At 51.4% G+C, this 19,740-nt stretch overlaps 2 protein-coding genes across 10 annotated transcripts in view; one reads left to right on the top strand and one right to left on the bottom strand.

Annotated features, from left to right (window-relative positions):
- Positions 1-9,720, top strand: part of MOCS1 (molybdenum cofactor synthesis 1) — a 32,730-nt gene extending 23,010 nt beyond the window's left edge. For 2 of the 6 annotated variants that reach the window (XM_024247913.3, XM_054556880.2), the window contains 7 exons: positions 1,265-1,326; positions 1,625-1,736; positions 2,049-2,161; positions 2,679-2,789; positions 5,057-5,177; positions 5,983-6,030; positions 7,958-9,720. In XM_024247913.3, the coding sequence (XP_024103681.3) occupies positions 1,265-1,326; positions 1,625-1,736; positions 2,049-2,161; positions 2,679-2,789; positions 5,057-5,177; positions 5,983-6,030; positions 7,958-8,718 (1,328 nt within the window). In that variant the 3' untranslated portion in view covers positions 8,719-9,720. 6 annotated transcript variants of the gene reach the window in all.
- Positions 9,721-10,150: 430 nt separating this feature from the next.
- The window catches only part of DAAM2 (dishevelled associated activator of morphogenesis 2), a 114,250-nt gene continuing 104,660 nt past the window's right edge, over positions 10,151-19,740 (bottom strand). For all 4 annotated transcript variants that reach the window (XM_054558772.2, XM_002816853.6, XM_054558773.2 and 1 more), the window contains 6 exons: positions 18,066-18,234; positions 17,765-17,872; positions 16,114-16,174; positions 14,829-14,960; positions 13,564-13,734; positions 10,151-13,221 (listed from right to left, as the gene is read on the bottom strand). In XM_054558772.2, the coding sequence (XP_054414747.1) occupies positions 12,997-13,221; positions 13,564-13,734; positions 14,829-14,960; positions 16,114-16,174; positions 17,765-17,872; positions 18,066-18,234 (866 nt within the window). In that variant the 3' untranslated portion in view covers positions 10,151-12,996. The remainder of the gene's footprint in view (positions 13,222-13,563; positions 13,735-14,828; positions 14,961-16,113; positions 16,175-17,764; positions 17,873-18,065; positions 18,235-19,740) is intronic.

Below are 19,740 nucleotides of genomic sequence, written 5' to 3'. Positions count from 1 at the left end.
GATTAAAGCATTACAGAGAGGAAGAAAGAACTCTTAGCAGGAGAGAACTAGGAGGGCTTCAAGGAGGATGCATGTATGCTGGCCTTGAGGAACAGGAGGGTTTGAATCAATGGCACATACTCTGAGGGGGAGCAGGAGTACAGAACCTGCAAGGGCTCTACAGTGGGAAAGTAGGAGGTGGATCTGTGGGCTGTACTGCCTGCATACACGTTCTCCCTTTTTGTCTCTCATTTCCTGGTACATGGATTGGAGACATCGGATCTTCCTTCCCATTCATACTCTTTTGTCCACCGCCTGCCTTTGGAGGGGAGTGTTTTACAGAAAAGAAAACTTATAGTTCTAGGTTATCCTAGCAGCATTATTTTTTTCAAAGCTACACATTTTTCCCTTTACCCTCTCACTGAGCAGTCTGAAAATGCTGCAAGGAAAGCATGGAGGCCATCTCTAGGCACCCTGTCTCACAGGTGACCCCCCAGGCTGTGCAGGCTGGGGGTGCTGGAGGGGGCCAGGATGCAGTAGGTGATCAAGTGATTGGATGCATGAGAGAACTGGGCAGTGAGAAGTCAGCCTGGGGTCACATTGACTGTGGTTTATGATTGTTGAGACAATAATTGCTTACCAGCCCTGGAATGGCACCTGTGCATAGTAGGTGCTCAGAGAGTATGTGTTGAGTGAATAATTGATGGACTGTTGAGGAAAAAACACTGAAACGGGAGTGGAAAACCTGCATTCTGAAAGATGGTGCCATGGGGCTTTGAGCAGAGCATTGCCTCACTCTGGGTCTTGGTTTCCTCCTGTAGACTACAAGAGGGTTCAACTAGATCCAGGGTCAGCATGCTATGGCCCACAGGCCACATCTAGCCCCCTGCCTGTTTTCATGTAGCCTTTGAGCCAAGAATGCATTTTACAGATAACATTCAAAATCAGTTAATGATAGGGAATATTAACTATGAACCCCATTTAAGCAAAATATTGACCCTGCAAAAAGAATTGCATTATTGTATCCCATTTGTAGATCTGTTTTACAAAACACTGTAGTCAGTTATTACTATTACATTTTGAATTTAGCCAACACTTTGTGACATATACTTACACGGATGCTCAATTTTGCCTCTTGGCTTGCAAAGCCTACGATATTACTCTGGCCTGTTTTAGAAAACGTTTGCCAATCTCCAGACTAGATGGGCTCTGGTGCTTTTCTGTGAGGGTCTGGGGGAAGAGGAGAGAGGACAGAAGTTCCTGAATCCTTGTTTCTCCCTCCCAGGCTTCCACAAGGTCATGGAGGGCATCCACAAGGCCATCGAGCTGGGCTACAACCCTGTGAAGGTGAGGCCGTACCCCTGCCGTAGATTCCCGACTTCCCTCCACACTGCCCTGGCCAGCATGGCTGAAGTACATGCACCCTCCCACCTCTTCTCTCCCTGCTGGTCCAGCCCTGCCCACCCTCGAGAGAAACGAGAAAATCAGTGACCCCAAGGAATCCCGTAACTTAGAGAACTGAGTGGGAGAAGCAAGGAATGGGTCCCTGAGTGGAAGGCCTCAGTGAATGCCAGGCCCCCAAGATTCATCTCCACAAAAGAATGCAGGGGGCACAGCCCTCATGATCCCATTGTCCCCCGGCCAGGTGAACTGTGTGGTGATGCGAGGCCTTAACGAGGATGAACTCCTGGACTTTGCGGCCTTGACCGAGGGCCTCCCCCTGGACGTGCGCTTCATAGAGTACATGCCCTTTGATGGTCAGTGACCAGGGATGGGTTGAGGGAGGGAGGAAGGGATTGGGCCTGCAGGTCACGTGGAGTGGCTCACCCACTGGGTATGGCTGACCTCAGGGGCAGTGAGTCTAGGATTATGATGGGCTGTTGGTGGCTTCTCGGAGCCCACTGTGGATGTGATTCAATTCACCAGTTTTAGGCAGGGCCCTCATCCCTCCCTTCCAAGAGGCTGGAGAACTGATTGCTATGCTATGGCAGGGGATGGACTCAAAGACCCCGGGGCCCTTTCAGCTCTGATTCAGAAGCTCCCCTTGCCTTCCCCCAACCCGAATACAGGCAACAAGTGGAACTTCAAGAAGATGGTCAGCTATAAGGAGATGCTAGACACTGTCCGGCAGCAGTGGCCAGAGCTGGAGAAGCTGCCAGAGGAGGAATCCAGCACTGCCAAGGTTAGGGAGCAGGAGGGTGTGGGGCAGGCCTGGAGGAAGGTCGTGCCTCCACCCTAGGATGGAGAGCTAGCAGGGGGCTGCACTGTGGTGGGGATGCTGTGATGTGGGATGGTACCATTTAAGCAGGAAGCATCAGTGCTATCACAACCACCTCCCTGTTTCATGGATGAAGATGTGGGCTTGGCTAGGGTGGGGGGCTCAGTAACATGTCAGAGGACACACTCCAGGAGGTGGCAGAGAGGGGTGCTCATCCCTCTTCCACACAGACTTTTCTAAACATGCTGCCCACAGGTCCCTGCCTTAGCAGCTTTTATCTAGGGCAAGCCAGGCATAGGTCAACCCATGGGTCATGCATCCTACCAGAGTCATCTATCACCTGAGGGCATTGGGTGGAGCTTCACATGGGGCCCTCTGGGAGAGGGTTGAGGAGTGGAGGTTCTGATGTCATGGAGTGAGAGACTGGGCTCAGTAGCCCGTCTCCTCCGCTGCCCTTTTGCTCCCACTCTCCCCCGCCCAGGCCTTTAAAATTCCTGGCTTCCAAGGCCAGATCAGCTTCATCACATCCATGTCTCAGCATTTCTGTGGGACCTGCAACCGCCTGCGAATCACAGCTGATGGGAACCTCAAGGTGAGCATCCCCTCCTCCACAGGGACCCCTTGCCACCTCTGTGTTCTCATGTCTCCTCCCACCTGTGCTCCCTGATTGGAGAGGAGGCTGGCAGGGCACAGTGTTGGGGGAGGTGGTTGGTGCAATAATGTCAGGTTTGGGGGCATGATGGGAGCAGCAGGTGAGGGTGAACTCATGGCCCCTCTGGAAATGTCACCCTGATTCCTTCCTTCCTTCTGTGGGGCGCTGAAGTAGCTTCTGGTTTATTGGGAGCTCCTTTCCAGCTCTCATGGGGCTGCAGGATCAGTGTGCATTTTGCCTGGCCCCCACCATGGTTAGCCCCTTCCACCAGGCCAGGGGCTCAGCTCTGAAACCGGAAATGGATGTTACTCATATCTAACAAGCATGTCCTGTGCATTCGGCCCTGTGGGGGATGTCGGGACCCCTTCTCGTCAGGGCTATGCAGACTCACAGGCAAGACCAAACAGAGGCAATGTGTGGCAGCACGAGAGTCCTTGCCACACGCGTGGCTGGATAGGCTGTGAGGGTGCGGGCCATCAAGAGCACTACAGACCTCGGTGAGCCTTGAAGAATGGGTGGGGCAGAAGTGGGGAGAGGAGGGTGCACACATAGGGTTCATACTGGTTGGGCGGGCTAGGGCAGATTAAAGTCAGCTATGGGAAGACTACATTGTAGAGGGCTTTGGTTCCGAATGTGATCTGTGGACAATAGTGTGCTGCGTAAGGTTCCTGAACAGGGGAGACATCCCCCATGTATGTTTTATAAGCCACAGGCTGGGTGTGATGACAGGAAGACCAATTAGGTGGCCATTCAGTGGTTCTCCAAATATGTTAGAATGTGAATTGAAGGGAAGGAAGACTCAGAGAGCTTGGTAATGTTTGCAGAAGGAGGGGAGGAAGGCATCAAGGGAGCTGGAAGGCCTTGGGATCTTTTACAATTGTGGGAGGGTGATGATGGTGGGTTGGGTTTAGATGCATCCAATTTGAATCCAAAAGGAACCATCCAGCAGGTTGCTGAAAAGCTTGGGGGTTTTTCTCAGCTGAAAATACGGAATTGACTTGGACTAGAGGTGGGATTCTGAAGAGAATGTAATGAAGAAACTATTTATAACATATAAGATTAAGGGAACCAATAAAGGATATTGAGGTACTTGGGACCAGCAGCAGCAAAGTGCTGTTCCCATTTAGGAAGGGCAAGGGGGAGGCACTGATGTCACTGGGGCCCAGGAAGGGCTGGAAGCCTTAGAGGAGAGGCCACCTCATTGGCACTTGAGGTGTGCAGAGAAGCGGCTGCTGCCAGATACATCAAAGCAGGGAGGAAGCAGGGGAGAAATGCCTCAAGCTTGTTCTTTCCCTTTACCCATTGATCTCCCAGGCAGGAGCCAGCTGGGGGCGGGGAGTCGGGGGGCACCAGGTGAAGTCCACAGGAGGAACCTCTTTGTTGCAGAGAAGGGAACCTAGAGGCTGGTTGGGGAGCAAGGCATGAGGAATAACGGGCACGGTGAAGCAGTTAGACCTATCCCAGATTTCACTGGTATCTTCTCCAGTGGTCTCTGCCTGCAGAAGCTTCTCAGACATTCTTCTTTCTCTGTGGCCACAGTGCCTTGTGCAGAGCTGGCACAGAGTAGATGCTTTATAAGTTTTGGTGGAAGGATGGTAGGTATATTGATTTCTGGGGCTGTCTCATCCATCCCTCTTACAGAAGCTGAGAAGCATTGAGTGAAGTTTGACCTTAAGTTGTCATGCCCAGCAACCCTCACCTGAAGCTTCCAAGCAGTGATCACAGACTCAAATAGGTACAGGGCAGGCAGGTGATGTCCACAAGGGACTTGGAGGGGCTGAGGTGAAATGGGATGTGTGTGGCACAACAGGGGTAGGAGACTTCCAGGACACACACAGCTCCAACTGGTTGGGGGCCATTCTCATGGTGATAAAGTGGCCATTCCAGCAAGTGTCTCAGAAGGTAGAGATCTGGATTTTTACATGCTATCTCTGTTGGCATCTACTTAGTTTTTTAAAAATACACTGAGGGAAGTATGATTGTAACTCACATATAGGTATTGGGAAGTCGAATTTTGCATCTTGCTCTTCTAGCCTCTCTGACCTCCCTACAGCACCTCTGTCTCTTACTGCTGGGGGCCCTGCCATGGGAGGCCTGGGCCCTGGTGCTCCTCCCGGAGGGAGAACCAGGGAAGGAGTTAGCTCCTCAGAGGCCAGGAGGCCAAGGCTCAGGGGTAAGGAAGGCATATTGTCCTCACCCACATGTAGGTCTGCCTCTTTGGAAACTCTGAGGTATCCCTGCGGGATCACCTGCGAGCTGGAGCCTCCGAGCAGGAGCTGCTGAGAATCATTGGGGCTGCTGTGGGCAGGAAGAAGCGGCAGCATGCAGGTAAGGGCAGGGTGAGGAGGGCTGGCCTGGATGGTGAGTGGGTCTTGTCCCCGGGAGGGAGGTGTGGAGTTGTGGGGTGAGATGACCAAGGAACACCTAGGGGGAAGCTGGTGAGAGTCAGCATCATCCCCACTACCACTCACTCCTGTTGGCCCTCTGGACTCAGGGTACAGTGTTGCTTCTCCTTCCATGGGGAAATGTCATAGCAGAGGCTGCACAGGAGAGGGGACCCCAAATTCTCTTGGGCTGTTTTACTGGGTGGGGAGAAGAGGGTGTCATTGCTTCTTTCTCATCCCACACGTGGCCTTCTGTTTAGGGAGGGCAGGGTCCTGATGTCCACAGACTGTTCTTTGGGCTCAGCCTTGAGCGACCTCACAGTGCACTTGTGGGGGGCCTTTCGTCAGGGCGCATATAACTGAGTGCATGTGCTCGGGGGCTGTCAAGCGCGTTTGTTTCAGTGAACTCTCCTCTCCCCGCCCTCTCCCTCTCCCCCTCCCCTGCTTTCCTCTCCCTCTCCCCCTCCCCTGCTTTCCTCTCCCTCTCCCCCTCCCCTGCTTTCCTCTCCCTCTCCCCCTCCCCTGCTTTCCTCTCCCTCTCCCCCTCCCCTGCTTTCCTCTCCCCCTCCCCCTCCCCTGCTTTCCTCTCCCCCTCCCCCTCCCCTGCTTTCCTCTCCCTCTCCCCCTCCCCTGCTTTCCTCTCCCTCTCCCCCTCCCCTGCTTTCCTCTCCCTCTCCCCCTCCCCTGCTTTCCTCTCCCTCTCCCCCTCCCCTGCTTTCCTCTCCCTCCCCATCTTTCCCTCACCCCAGGCATGTTCAGTATTTCCCAGATGAAGAACCGGCCCATGATCCTCATCGGTGGGTGACCCATCAGTACGTAACCACTCACCCTTGTCATTTGGGGATCCCATGGGGTGGGAGCCGTGCCACAGGCACCCCCAGCTCCTGCATTTCATGCTGATTTCTCATCCTTGTTTTTCTTCTATATCTCCTTCATCTCTTCTTAACCTTCAAGGTTTTACTGTTTCTTCCCCCACTGTTCATGATCCCCCTTACTATACCTGCCACAGAAATGATCCTTCTGTCTCACCAGACATCGGAGCAGGGGGATGGTCTGACAGATTTAATGATCACTAAGTTAGTGGCTCCCTGAGAATTGAAATCCTGGTTAAAACAGAGGCCTTTTCCTCGGCTCTAAAATCTCCCATTTGGATAATGTGACAGGTGTCCTCTGTAGTACACACTGATCCATGCACAGTGTATCTGGACCATGAGCCCCCACTGGTGGATGTGTGGCCACACATCTGTGCTGGGCAGATCTTGAGGCAGCAAGTTAATAATGTTACTCACATGTAACATGATGTAATGATGGCCAAGACCTCAACTTCCCAGTTCCTTAACTCTCAGGAACATCTGCATAGGATGTATCATTGTGTGTGTAGGATGCTTCAAACAAAAGCCCCGTGGTTTTAAGTCCTTATGTGGTCTCCTACCCCTGGGGGCTGGGCTGGTCACTGAGGAGCTATAGGGTGGCTCTTGCCCCTCTGTCATGGTGCCCAGATTATAGCAGGTGAGGCCTTAACCCTTTGCTCACAGTCAGTTCTGAGCCCCCTGAACTGTGCCACTAGGAAAGAAAAAGCAGGGGGGGCAAAAAGGTGAGAGGAAAGATCCTTTCTTTAGAGGTTGGAGCAGAGGGAGCTCAGTGGCCCAGAGGGGAGGGCAGGCTAGAGACAGCCCAAGGACCATCTTTGCCCACTGGCTGCCCGGGAAAGCAAAGGTAGCTCGCCACTGGGAAGAAGACTCTCATCTCCTCTCCTCCCACCCCCAGCATCCAAGTCCTCTTGTTGGGGCCTGACCCATGCTGAGGCACCTTCATGGCCTTGATGGCATCTCCCCCAGAAGGGAGACTGCCCCTCTGACATTGACAAGTCTGGGGCTTAGAGTATGATGCGAAGTGGGAAGCTGGGGGAGCATTTGCTTCATACTTTCAGAGATATTGGGTAACCAGTCTGTTTTCTGTACAACCAAGAGTTGCCTAGGACAGGGCCTCTCAGAATTTCACGTGCATGTGAATCACTGGGGATTTTGTCCTTTTGGATTGACTTGGAAGGTCTAGGGTGGGATTCTGCATCCCTTGTGAGTTCTCAGGTGGTGCTGGTGCTGCTGGTCCATAAGCCAACCACCCTTTGAGTAACAAGAGCCTGCACCATTCCCTAGGCCCTCTGCACCATCTGAATTAGCCCATCAGTTTGTATGTGCTTTTGATGTGCTTCAGGGGACTTGAAAAACATTTAAGTAGATCACATATTCCCCTTATTATCTTGTCTGTAAACTAAGTGGTTATATTAACTCTTCATGGAGAATGTGAAGATAAAAATAAGTGTAATTGGTAATTTAGAGTGAGACCTAGCTCTAGTTTTAAGAAAATGAAGGGACATTCAGAGGTCATATGATCCAGGCCTCAGCTTGGTGCTGCTTGAGAGAACTTGGGAATTGAGAAGGTTTTCATGAGGAGGGAACCCTGTGCCACGGTGGCACAGCAGTTTCTAGGAGGGCTGTTACCCTGTGCATCACTGGGTGAGAAGGGCTGTGAACTTGGACTCTGGGTGCCATCTATCTGTGGATCTTCTGCTTTGTCTTGTCCCACTACGCTTTTTGTTCTTCATTCCTCTTTCCCCAGTGTGAAAGAGAACTTGAGGTGGGATAGGGAGAGGGTTGGGGAGTGGAGGTGGGAAAAAGAATTGCCTTTTGGACTTAGTCTTTCTCTTTTCTTCTTGCCTTGCAGAGTTATTTTTGATGTTCCACGATTCCCCACCAGGCAATCCAAGCATTTCCTCCTGGGACCCCCTCCATGTTCAGGGTCTAAGACCCAGAATGAGTTTTTCCAGCCAGGTGGCCACTTTATGGAAAGGATACAGAGTCCCCCAGACCCCTCCTCTAGCCCAGCAGCGGCTGGGGTCTGGCTCCTTTCAGAGACACTACACTTCCCATGCAGACTCAGATGCCAACTCAAAGTGCCTTAGCCCAGGTTCCTGGGCTCCTGCTGCCCCCTCAGGACCCCAGCTAACCTCAGAACAACTAACTCATGTGGACTCGGAAGGACGGGCAGCTATGGTAGATGTGGGCAGGAAGCCAGACACAGAGCGGGTGGCTGTGGCTTCAGCCGTGGTCCTCCTGGGACCTGTAGCCTTCAAGCTTGTCCAGCAGAACCAGCTCAAGAAAGGAGATGCCCTGGTGGTGGCCCAGCTGGCTGGAGTCCAGGCAGCCAAGGTGACCAGCCAGCTGATCCCTCTGTGCCACCACGTGGCTCTGAGCCACGTCCAGGTGCAGCTGGAGCTGGACAGCACACGCCATGCCGTGAAGATCCAGGCATCTTGCCGGGCTCGGGGCCCCACCGGGGTGGAGATGGAGGCCCTGACCTCTGCTGCAGTGACCGCCCTCACCCTGTATGACATGTGCAAGGCTGTCAGCAGGGACATCGTGTTGGAGGAGATCAAGCTCATTAGCAAGACTGGCGGTCAGCGGGGGGACTTCCATCGGGCTTAGCACCTGCCCTTCTCACCCATGGCCCACCCAGGCCTGCAGCTGGGATGCAATGTAGGCTGAGGGAAAGACGTCAGGTTCCTTTAATCACAGTCACTGTTTACCTTGAGCAGTGAACCCGAAGTCAGCCTGCTCTACTACTAACAGGCCTGCTGCTAGATGATCTCTAATGACCAATGGGGCTTCCTTTCTATAGGGAGGATACCAGCAGGCCCTTAAGCCTTCCAGGACACTAAGGTCATGGGAGCAGGACTGCAACAAGCAATGTCAGATAACTGAGAAATCATGTTCTTTGTGGACTATTATTTCAGACAACCAGGTTCTGACAGTCCAGCCCAGAACTTTTCCTTCTCATTTTGGGTTTTCTCTTCTCCTACTTTCCTGGGGAGAGATTAAGGGCTCATTAAGCAGAGGAGCCCATTTTGAGGAGAGCAAAGCACAAGCTTGCCTGAAGACTGGATCCCAACTTCTCCCCAGCAGCTCTGCCTCCCTAAGTCTGTGAAGCCGCAGCCCTGCCCTGTCCTGACTTCATCTCTCCTCCTGCCCAAGTCTGTCCCATCAGACTTGCAGCCTTTCAGCTTAACAGTTGCCTGGTCCTGCTGGCCCCTTTTCCTCAGCCCACCCCCCTCCTCTGAAACAGGATGTGCACACGTGGGCCATAGCCCTAAGGACTCCTGCCGGACCACACAGCCCATACCTGGCCCTGTTCACGGCTGTTCCACCTACCCCTCTTTATTCTGGAGCATATCAGGGAAAGAAGAGTTGATGATTGCCTTCACCCTCACAGCGCACAAATAAAGCTACGATGTCAACTTTGCAGATGCAAGAATGAAGACACTGTGGGTAGGGCACTGGGCTGCTGCAGTTTCATAGGGAAGGCTGCACCTATCAACCCTATCCCAAGACACAGTCCCCTGAGGGAAGGAGGGACCTGGAAAGGCCTAAGGGCGTATTCTCTGTCTAGCCCCACTATGGGAGAATAAAGTGGAGTAGGGGGCATAGAAATGCACCATCTAAGGGAAATTTTTTGTCAGGTGGTGGCCAGGGGTGTTCAAAGCTCATTGCTTGCATCACCAGCTATTAGAGATCAGAGAGGGCAATTAGAGGCGCTTGGTTCTCACATCCCAAACACACACAGTTCTGGCCTGCTGGGCTCTCTAACTTGGATGTCTTTGAGTCCTCAGTGGTGCCCCGTGCCTGCCTCCCCTCTGCCCTATGCCAAGGTGTGCTGGCAAATATTTAACAACCAGCTCTCTGGAAAAGACAATTTCTGTGATATAATTTCAAGCTACCAGTATGTCAAATGGCTTGCAAAATTCCTGAAAATGTAAACAATTGGTTCTCACAGAGCTGGTACAAGCTGGCTCCAGCACACCACTCAGCCCACCCCAGATCCCCTCATAGGAAGAAGGCACAAGTTTAAAGGCAGACTGGGTAGGGATGGTATGAATTTAATATTTTTTAGTATTACAATATATTCTTATAAAAAAAAGGTGCAAGTGAAAAAGGACACTGTAGATTATGTCCATTAGCCTCATTTGTCATCTGAGGCAGCTGGTGAGAACAGCCTTGGCGTGAAGGCATCCCTGGTAGAGGTCGGGGGAGATAGTCACAGCGCCCCAGTTGGTGGAAATGGGATGGGAGTAGGGAGAGGCTGGACCAGACCCTTCCCCATTCACCTGGAGAATTTTCTCCTCCCACTGCCCTAAACACTTTATTTCCATCACAGGGGAGAAATGCTGCTGAGAAGGTTGTGTTAGGTTGATGATGAATTTTACATTGGCCACAAAATTAGCTGGAGAAACTTATCTAAAGCTGGCAGGAGCGGTGGGGAGGGCATGAAAAAAGCAAGACGAAGAAACATTAAGAGGCTAAAACATTTAACATATTAAGGACCAGCTCAGCCACCCCGACTGGGCACCAGCCCCTTCTTACTCAGTTGAGTATGAGTCCATGGTCCAAGGCACTGTTGGAGATCTGGCTACAGCGGCATCTAGCACCAGAGCCACTGGCCAGATCTAGAAAATAAATAGAAAAATATATTTTAGAGTGAGAAGGCTGGGCTCTGGAACAACATATTTGTGTCCTCTGTCAACAGTTGAACCAAATTCTGCTTTTCTGAAGATCAAATGTGTCTTGAACAGCTTCCATAGTCCTTTTCTTTCCAGGTGCGTATCCAGTCTTCCATGGTGGGTGGGAATGCCAGACACGCTTGGGGAGCCCTCCCCTGTTCCCTGCCCCTGAGGGGGTTAGGTTGACATCAGCCTGGTCAGTTTGGGAGAGGACCTTTAGAGGCCTCACCCACAACCTCCCATCTTCCCCAACACTTGTCTTGCAGTGGGAGCTCTTGGGGCTGCAGATGAGTATAGCCAAACTCTCTGCAGCTGTTCTGCCTGGAAGCCTTCATCTTGCCCTCACCTGGGTTCCAGGATGGCCTCTTCACACCTGTGTCAGCCAGGCTTGCACTTGCTCAGATCCCTCCCACTAGAACACACACGCCGCCCGCCCCCTCAAACCAACGCACATGCTGGGCTCACCAACCCTGTGTTTCTTCCCCCCGCAGCTACTACGGTCCCAGCCCCAGGAGTTGGATGCAAGTGAAAGGCAGAAGATAGGCAGCTGAGAGTAGGCCCAGCTCACCGGTCTCCACTGGCAATAACCCTGAGCCAGGGATGAGGTTGGAAAGTGAGAAACACAGGGAAGGGCAGAAGGGCCAAGAGCTGGTTGATGGTAGAGGTTAGGCAGGGCCAGTCTCAAAGAGGATGAAAGGCCAACTCGGAATGTGGTATTGAATAAGAGCCTTGATGGAGTTTTAGAAAAATTTTGTCTAGATACAGCCATCCCATCCACCAAGGCCAGCATGAGATGGACAAAATGGAAGGTGGGAGTGAATGGGAGGACCAGAAGGAGCCCCTTGCAAGTCGGGCTGAAGAACCAAATTGGGTACCAGAGGTAGGGTGGCCCCCCTCTCAGCCTTCCTCCTTGGTACCTTCAGGTGATGTGCTCCCCAGAGGATGTCAGCCTTCCTCCTCCATCCCCATCTCCCCAGTTTCCCTTGCCTGCTCTGCTGTTCACCCCATCCGAACGCCTGAGAGGAGGGGCCACCCTTAGAGATAGCATGTTAATGCGGAGGGCAGCTCTGGCCCTCAGACCTCTCAGGAACCAACTCCAACGCCAGTGGACACATGGTTCCAAGTGGCCACCTGTAGGCTGGACAGAGGCCGCTGTGGCTTCTGCCTTGAGGCTAGTATTAGAGAAGGGGTGGGAGGGCCTGAGCTATTTATATGAAGTAGAGAGCTGTGGGATGGAGCTAAGCATTCAAGTGCTGCCCTCTGCTGAGGGGCTATAGGGGACTCCAAGGCAACATTTGAGGTCACTGTCTGGCTTCACAACAATGGCCAGGTGTCCAGGAGATGGGGACATGGGAGATGCCCAAAAGGCATGAGGTGTGGTGATGAATGAGGTCTGTCTTGAGCCCCTCGCCAGATTCATCAAGCACCTGGTAGTGAGCCATAGCTGTGGAAACCCAAGGTGAGTCTTCTAGGACTGCGGATTAGTAGACAGGATGGAGGTGAGGGTAGAGAAGGAAGGGAAAGATACTTAAGACATGCAGGGAGAGGCCAGAGGACCTGTGACATGGGAAACAGACACTGCTGCTCTGTCCTGATGGCTTTGGTCCCTGCATCATCCTTCCAACACTGACTGTTTTCTGGAACCTACCAGAGCTGATCTAACTAGAATATATAATGCCTCCTCTGTTTCCATTCAAGAGGAAAGTCTGCCCCCAGGTCAAAGTTCTGTTGAGCCTCCCCTTGAGAGAAGGGAGTCTGGATTCCCTCACCGGATTCCCTCACCAGATTCCCTCTCAAGGGCTCCCTCCATCATTGCTCCCCGTGCTACACAGGAAATCTGGATAAGGCTGTGGACCTCTCCAGTCTAGATCTAGAACTGTTCTGTGCCAGCACATGGGTGCCCATGGTAGGGGATGGGGAGCAGGGCCCCTTCAGCCTGGGGTTACCTGGCCTGAAGCCATCCAAGACAGCCTCAGAAAAATCCCTGGGGCCAGGGCACAGAAGGAATCATGTGAAGGGGAGATAAGAGGAGCCCCTTAAGGTAAGCGTGGGGAGACACCTGGTCCAGCCACACACAGCCCCCCATCCCAGGACCCAGCCCAGGGCTCTAAACCAAGCACCAAATGGTTTAAATATCACTACCTCCTCCACTCAGCCCCATTCTCACCAGTCCCTGTCTCCCGGCCTCCTGTGTGGCTAGTTCCCCAGGTCAATAATTTAGCCGGTTTATTGCCCGCTCCCGGGTGACTTCCAGGGCCTGGCTCCCTGATCGCTTGCGGCTGCGCTTGAGCTTGCATAAGTCCTTGTCAAAGACCTCCCCAGAGCGCAGGGCCGACACCAGGTCATCGAACTCGCCTCCCTCTTCCAGCGAGCTGCCCGCAGCCAGGACCTTCCGCTGCCGCTGCCACCGCTCACGTTCCCTCTGCTCCTTCAGCTGCGGGCAGGGGGCCAGAGATAGGAACCCTCTCAGGGAGAGGCACTGAGGCCAGGGCAGCCCCCCAGCCCCGGGCTAACTCCTAGGCCGTGGTCATGCTGCCTGCCGGTATCTGTTGGCCCCACTTTCCTCCTGCCTAGGACATACAGGCTCCCTGCTTCACACCACTCTCTTCCCTCAGGCTGGGAAGAAGTTTCTCTCTCCTGGGGCTGACATCCAACCCCTATGGTGTTCCTCAGTTCCTCAGTCTCTGCCCTCCTCCCACACACCCCAGTTTGGGGGTGTTCTCCCCAAGTAGCACCCCTGTCTCCCCTCAGTCCCAGGCCTGGCACAGCCCCTCACCATGGCTTCCATGCGCGCCCGCCGCTCCTCCTCCTCCTTCCTCCTCCTCATGGCCTCTAGATCCTGCCGGGCCTCTGAGAAGGCCTGCAAGAAGGTATCAAAGATGCCAAAGAATTCGTCCGGCTGCATCTTGCTGTCATGCTCCCCGAAGTGCATCAAGGCCTTGGCGAACTGTCAAGGGAGAGAACAGGATTGGTGGAGAGTGCCCTGGAGCATCCTGGGCTCAGCCCCTGAGGTTAGCTGGGTTCTAACCAGAGTAGAGCCCAGTGCAAGGCTGGGGACTGTTGGCACAGGGGACAGGGCTGGAAGAGGTGAGAAGACACCCCCATCATCATCGGGATCAGAGACAAGGCTAAGGAGAGGCAGGTAAAGAGTTGGGCTCACTCAGTCCACCTTAGAGTCACCCCTGGGCCTGTAAGGGGTAGGCAGGAGATCAGGGGTATAGACCTTGGGAAGCCCTTCCTGAGGTCAAGAAGAGGCTGGCAGAACTCAGAACTTCAGAGATCCTCTAGTTATGTTAATAACCACTCTGTGCCTCAGCTTCCTCCTCTGTCAAATGGGAATAATAGAATCTACATCATAGTGGTGTTGGGGGGTTAGATGAGTTGGTGGCTATGAAACAGTGGCTATACTTATATATGCCAGGCACTGTTCTTACTTACTGAGAGCTACCATTGTTAATTCAACCCACTCAGTATCCTCTAAGAAAGATCTCACTACTCAAAGTGCTTCATGGACTAGCAGCAGGTTCACCTCCTGTTAGAAATGCAGAATCTCAGACCCCAGGCCTCCTAAATGAGAATCCATGTTTTAATAAGACCCCCATACATGAGGTCTATGGACAAGTTAGTGTGAGAAGCAGATAGAGGCATGGTAATCATGCCCACTGCTGAGCTGTGGTGTCAGATTCTAACCCAGTTCTATCACTTACAGCTGGGCAATCTTGGGCAAGTTACTTAGCATCTCTGATTTTAGCGTTCATATCTGTCAAGTGGGAAATAACCTTTCAACAAACCCATAAGGTAGGTAGGTGGTGACAAATCATTAAAACACTTAACATGGTGCCTGATATCTGATAAATGGACCATGATCTTTGCGGTATGTGGTTATCATTGCTTGTCTTGTTAAGAGTGAGGAAATTGTTTTCTCTCAAAGCTCTGTAACTCTGGGTTTGTCCCTCCTGGGCTGTCTATGGTAGGAATGGGTGAAGGAACTTGTTTAGATAAGGCTGGGTTGGCAAGCAGTGGGGGTTTGGGCACCCTTACCTTGTCCCTGGCTTCATTTAGCTGGTCCTCCAGCTCGGAGAAGCTGAAGCTGGACACCGTGATGAAGTCGCTCATGACAGGGACAAACTTGTCACTGGGCTCCCGTACCTGGCGCCTCTGATACTCCAGCTCCTGAGGAGGGAGGGTGAAGTGCTGCTTAGACTGGTGCCAAGATGAGAGTCAGGGGTGCAGGGGTCACATCTCCCCTCCTTGTCACTCACAGGACATTGAGCCCTTTGGAAGAGGGAACACCCTGCATCTCAAAGTTCTAAGGATGGCAAAGACTATGAGCTAACATTAGCAGCCAGCCCACCCTGCCATCTTTCTTTCTCTAGAGCACTGAGACCCAACATGTGACCTGGGGCCAGCAGCATCACCTGGGAAATTATGAGAAATACAGACTCTCAGACCCACAGGATCAGAAGCTGCATTTTAACAAGACTTATCTTTACAAGACTCCAGGTAACTCATGCACAAATTAAAGAGACATTTTTCTAAAGCTCCCAGCTGATTCAGAAGCTGCTGGTCCATGTACCGCACTTTGAGTAGCACTTAACAGGACTATAAAATTGTAAATTTGGAAATCATCTTCCCCCACCATAGTGGCAACAAAATGTTCTTTGTCATCCTTAATCTCAGTCTCTAAAGTCCATTCTCCCCTTACCCACTGCCTCTCTCCACAGTGAAGACGGGAAGGGTCCCTTGTTCCTAGGTGTGGGGGATAAGACTTAGAGACATCCCCATACTGGGCCAGTCTGGCTCACTTCCCCACTCCTCTACTGGTGTTTTCTGGAAGGCTAGGGCCAGAGATAGCATCAGCCAAGAAGCCATCGGAACAGGAATGGTGGGAACAAGAAACCTGGGTCCTCCGCTGGCCCAGGAAACAGGCAGAGAGACATAAGGAAGAGCCTTCTGGGGACATCGGTCCCACTGCCACATTGCATGCTTCCTGCCCTTAGCGGGCAGTCGAGGGATGAGGATTCTTTTTCCCATGCACTTGAATCCAATGTAGGCATGGGTCAGATGTATGGTTCCTTCCGCTCCACTGCCAAATAGATACCAAGCTGGACAGTAACATGGGTATAGTCTTAGGTAACCCCTTTTAAAAGGCTCAAACTTAAGCCCCAGTAATCCAGTTATCCTTTGGGAGGGCTGACCCTGTGCTAGAGGCTGTACCCATTGTGCCCGTTGTTTTTTTGCCCCTGTGTAGGAGCTTAGGGTGCAGTGATGAACAGTGTTTGCTGACAGCAGCCCTCACCCAGGTAGGCATTGACGAGGTACTCACCACCTCCACCGCTCTCAGGCCCCTCCTGAGGTTGCCCACCTCCTTCTCCAGCTCTGCTAGGCTGTGAGGAGACACAGAGGGAAGGGAATGAGGACCATCAGCTCCCGCCTTGAGCTGCTAAGGCTGGTTCAGGGAGAGGGCAGAGCCAAGCACAGTGGCCTCGGAGTCGGTGAGCCTGGGTTCCAGCCCTGGTGTGGCCATTGATGTTGGCCCTGACAAAGCACCTCCCCTTCATGCCTCTGTCTGTGCATCCATAAATTAACAAGGTGAAACCTGCATTCTATAGATCTTTCCAGGTCAGAAACGTCATGCTGCAATATCAGAAGATTTCCAGCCTGTGGCCTCTGGCTTAGACCTATTTATTTTTATTACTACCAGGTAATGCTTATAAACTCTTTATGTGATCCTGCAAGCAATAGCATTCGATACCAGTGAGCCATTTACCACTGTTTCTGGTTTTTCTGGAGATGACATCTGTCAGCCTAGATGTTCATGTCTGATTTCTTGCCTAGCAGATGCTGTTGGTGCCCCACCCACATTTCCTTGGACCATCCATTGTAGGCCATGGCCCCAACTCTTCCAACTGTATGCACACTCTTTGAGGCCAAGCTCTTTCCACCTGTACCTGTGGCCAGAGGGTTATTCCCTGCGGAGCCCCTCAGCCAATTACTGAGAGGAGATGCTCTCTGATTGCCCCAGCAACCTTGCCCTTTGGGTGGGAAAACTGAAGTAAGTATTCCACACTGTTTCCCAGAATTCCTCATGTGGTTAAGCACCAATTGCCTGTGAGTGGTAACTGGCTTAATAATGTTTGTTACTGGCATTCTTTCTATCTCTGGCTCACTTCCCAATTCTTCTACTGGTATTTTCTGGAAGCATCTCTGAAATAAGGATTTAAGAGCAAATTATCTTTGTTTTGTTTTCCCAGAAGCAGACCCTGAGACATGGCCCATTCCTACTCAGCCTGAGGCAGGATAGGTAGTCAAGGAAGTGAGCACTTCTCAGAACACAGCAGCTGTGGTGGTGCCCATACAGTCAACACAATAAACCTCAGCATTCGCATTGTAATTGAGCTCATTCAAGCAAAGCTATCTGCAGTAAGGACTTTCCCCTCTAGAAAGCATGCGCATTTTGATTTTACCTATCCTCAAACTGGCCCTTTGCTCATTACATAATAGTAAAAAAACACACCCCTAGGTGGAGATTTAAGATGCTAATGAGACATGCGATGTATGAAAAAGCACACACAGCTACTACACATGTGCACCCAGAGGACCACTCAGAGCCTGCTTCCTAATAACACCTCTTCCCCCCTCTTTATGAATAATCGTGTAAGTCTCCCATAATGGGAGTCTTCCTAGTGCCAGTCTTGGCTGTCTCATCCTTACAAGCAGCCCGCCCTGAATCTCTCTCTCAGGGTGTACTGTCTATTCTGCACCTAACTTACAAGATATTCTTCTTCTTTTGCAATACATTGTTCTATGCTAAACCCCCTTTGCTGTGTGTCTGTTTAAATTCTTTTGAACTCAGAAGACAAGAATCGAGGTCTCACACCAGCCATCATCAAGCCCAGAGTAGACCCCAAAAGAGGAAAGTAAGACAAGAATGAGGGTCATCATGGGGCGAAGGAAGTCTTGGAGAGAACCCTCACTTGACTTTGGCGGCTTCTGGAAGATGCTGCAGCTCTGAAGGCATGTTCAGAATATCAGGAAAATGTTTCTCCAGGATCATGATCAGGTAATGGAGCAGAGAGATGTTTCTGTGGACGAAAGTCAGGTCAGTGGTAAGTGACAGAGGAAACTGGGTACGAGGGTCAGAGGGAAACTAGGATGGAGTCAAGAGAAAGGGGTGATGAGTCTTAGGATGTTCCCGTCCTAATAGAGGGAGGATGTGAGAGGCCAGGGTAGGGTGAGATAGAGGCCAAGGAAGTGGCCGGGAAGGGAGGTCCTTACCTGTCGATGCTGGACTTGGTGTCAGCGATCTTGTTGAGGCTGGCCACCCGGAACCCGTAGGCGCCCCCACGCTGCCCTTTGTTCATGAAGTTGCCTATGGCTAGGATGACCTCTAGCATCTGTCTAAGACGCTTGCTGCGGACCAGCTCCCGGGAGGCCAACAGGATGGCTGGGAGAGGAGGCACAGGTCAGAGCCCTGCATGGGCTAGGCAGGGCAGCAGTTCCCATTGCACCCCAGGAAGATGCCACCGCAAAGTTCAGAAAAGGGGCTGTCAAATGTCTTCAACTCTCAGTGAGGCAGAGATTATACCCACTCCTCAGCAGACCCATCGATTTCACATTCACCCACCTCCAGGGGAAGCAGACACATTCACCAAGGCCAATTCACCAGACACCCCATTTGTAGGACATGCCAGCTCTTCCCAAGAAGACAATTTCAGAAGATCTCTTCTTACATGTATTTAAAGATTATTAAGAAGGCCGGTTGCGGTGGCTCACACCTGTAATCCCAGCACTTTGGGAGGCCGAGGCGGGGAGATCACTTGAGTCAGGAGTTCGAGACCAGCCTGGCCAACATGGTGAAACCCCGTCTCTACTAAAAATACAAAAAATTAGTCAGGTGTGGTGGCACATGCCTATAATCTCAGCTGCTTGGGAAGCCAAAGCAAAAGAGTCCCTTGAACCCAGGAGGCTGAGGCTGCAGTGAGCCAAGATTGCCTCACTGCACTCCAGCCTGGGCAACAGCATGAGACTCTGTATCAAAAAGAAAAAAGAAAAAAAGATTATTCAGATATTCTTTCCATGAATATACTCATGAATATGACACTTTTACTTTTCTAAACCTAGCACTTAACTTCAGCATTTTACCTATTATGGGATTGCTTCTGCCTGTCTTGAAATGCTATATTCTATTGGTTTTTTGGAAAGAAAAAAAAATAATCAATTAAATAACATATCCTCAATTATAAAATTCTATTGTTTTTGTTCTATAAAATAATGGCATGCTTTTCAGTTGATAGTGTCTAAGATTTGATGAAATAAGCTGCTTGACATCCTGTTGAATGTCATTTTTAAGATTTTTCCAACCTTTGGGCACCTTAACCATTTTCCCCCAATGCTCTAAATGTTATCTTTGCCAGAAATACAAACTAAGCTAACAGTAACCAAAACTTCAGTAATTCATTCTTCTGTGTATGCTCTGGCCCTTCCTCAGCTATGATGTCTTTATGGTGGGTGCGCAGAAGGGGGACACAAATCCTAAACTGAGATTTTGTCTACTAGTTATGGAACATGATTTTTGAATATTCAGTGTGGCAACAAAAAGACCAGATTATCCTGTGATCTATGGCTTATGCCAAACTGAACATTCTTTAAGATGCTGCTAGGAAGATAAAATGAAAACGACTTTGCTAAAAGTTTGTAGAAAGCTTCGAACACAGTTAGAAATAAGTAACTGTTAAAAAGAAGCTATACCAGCACTTTGGGAGGCCGAGGCAGGCAGATCACCTGAGGTCAGGAGTTCGAGACCAGCCTGGACGACACGGTGAAACTCCGTCTCTACTAAAAATACAAAAATTAGCCAGTCGTGGTGGTGCACACCTGTAACCCCAGTTACTTGGGAAGCTGAGACAGGAGAATTGCTTGAACCCGGGAGACAGAGGTTGCAGTGAGCCGA

This window comes from Pongo abelii, chromosome 5 (genome assembly GCF_028885655.2).
Source record: "Pongo abelii isolate AG06213 chromosome 5, NHGRI_mPonAbe1-v2.0_pri, whole genome shotgun sequence".
Taxonomy (NCBI): domain Eukaryota; kingdom Metazoa; phylum Chordata; class Mammalia; order Primates; family Hominidae; genus Pongo; species Pongo abelii.
This window is presented reverse-complemented; position numbering and strand designations above follow the sequence as displayed.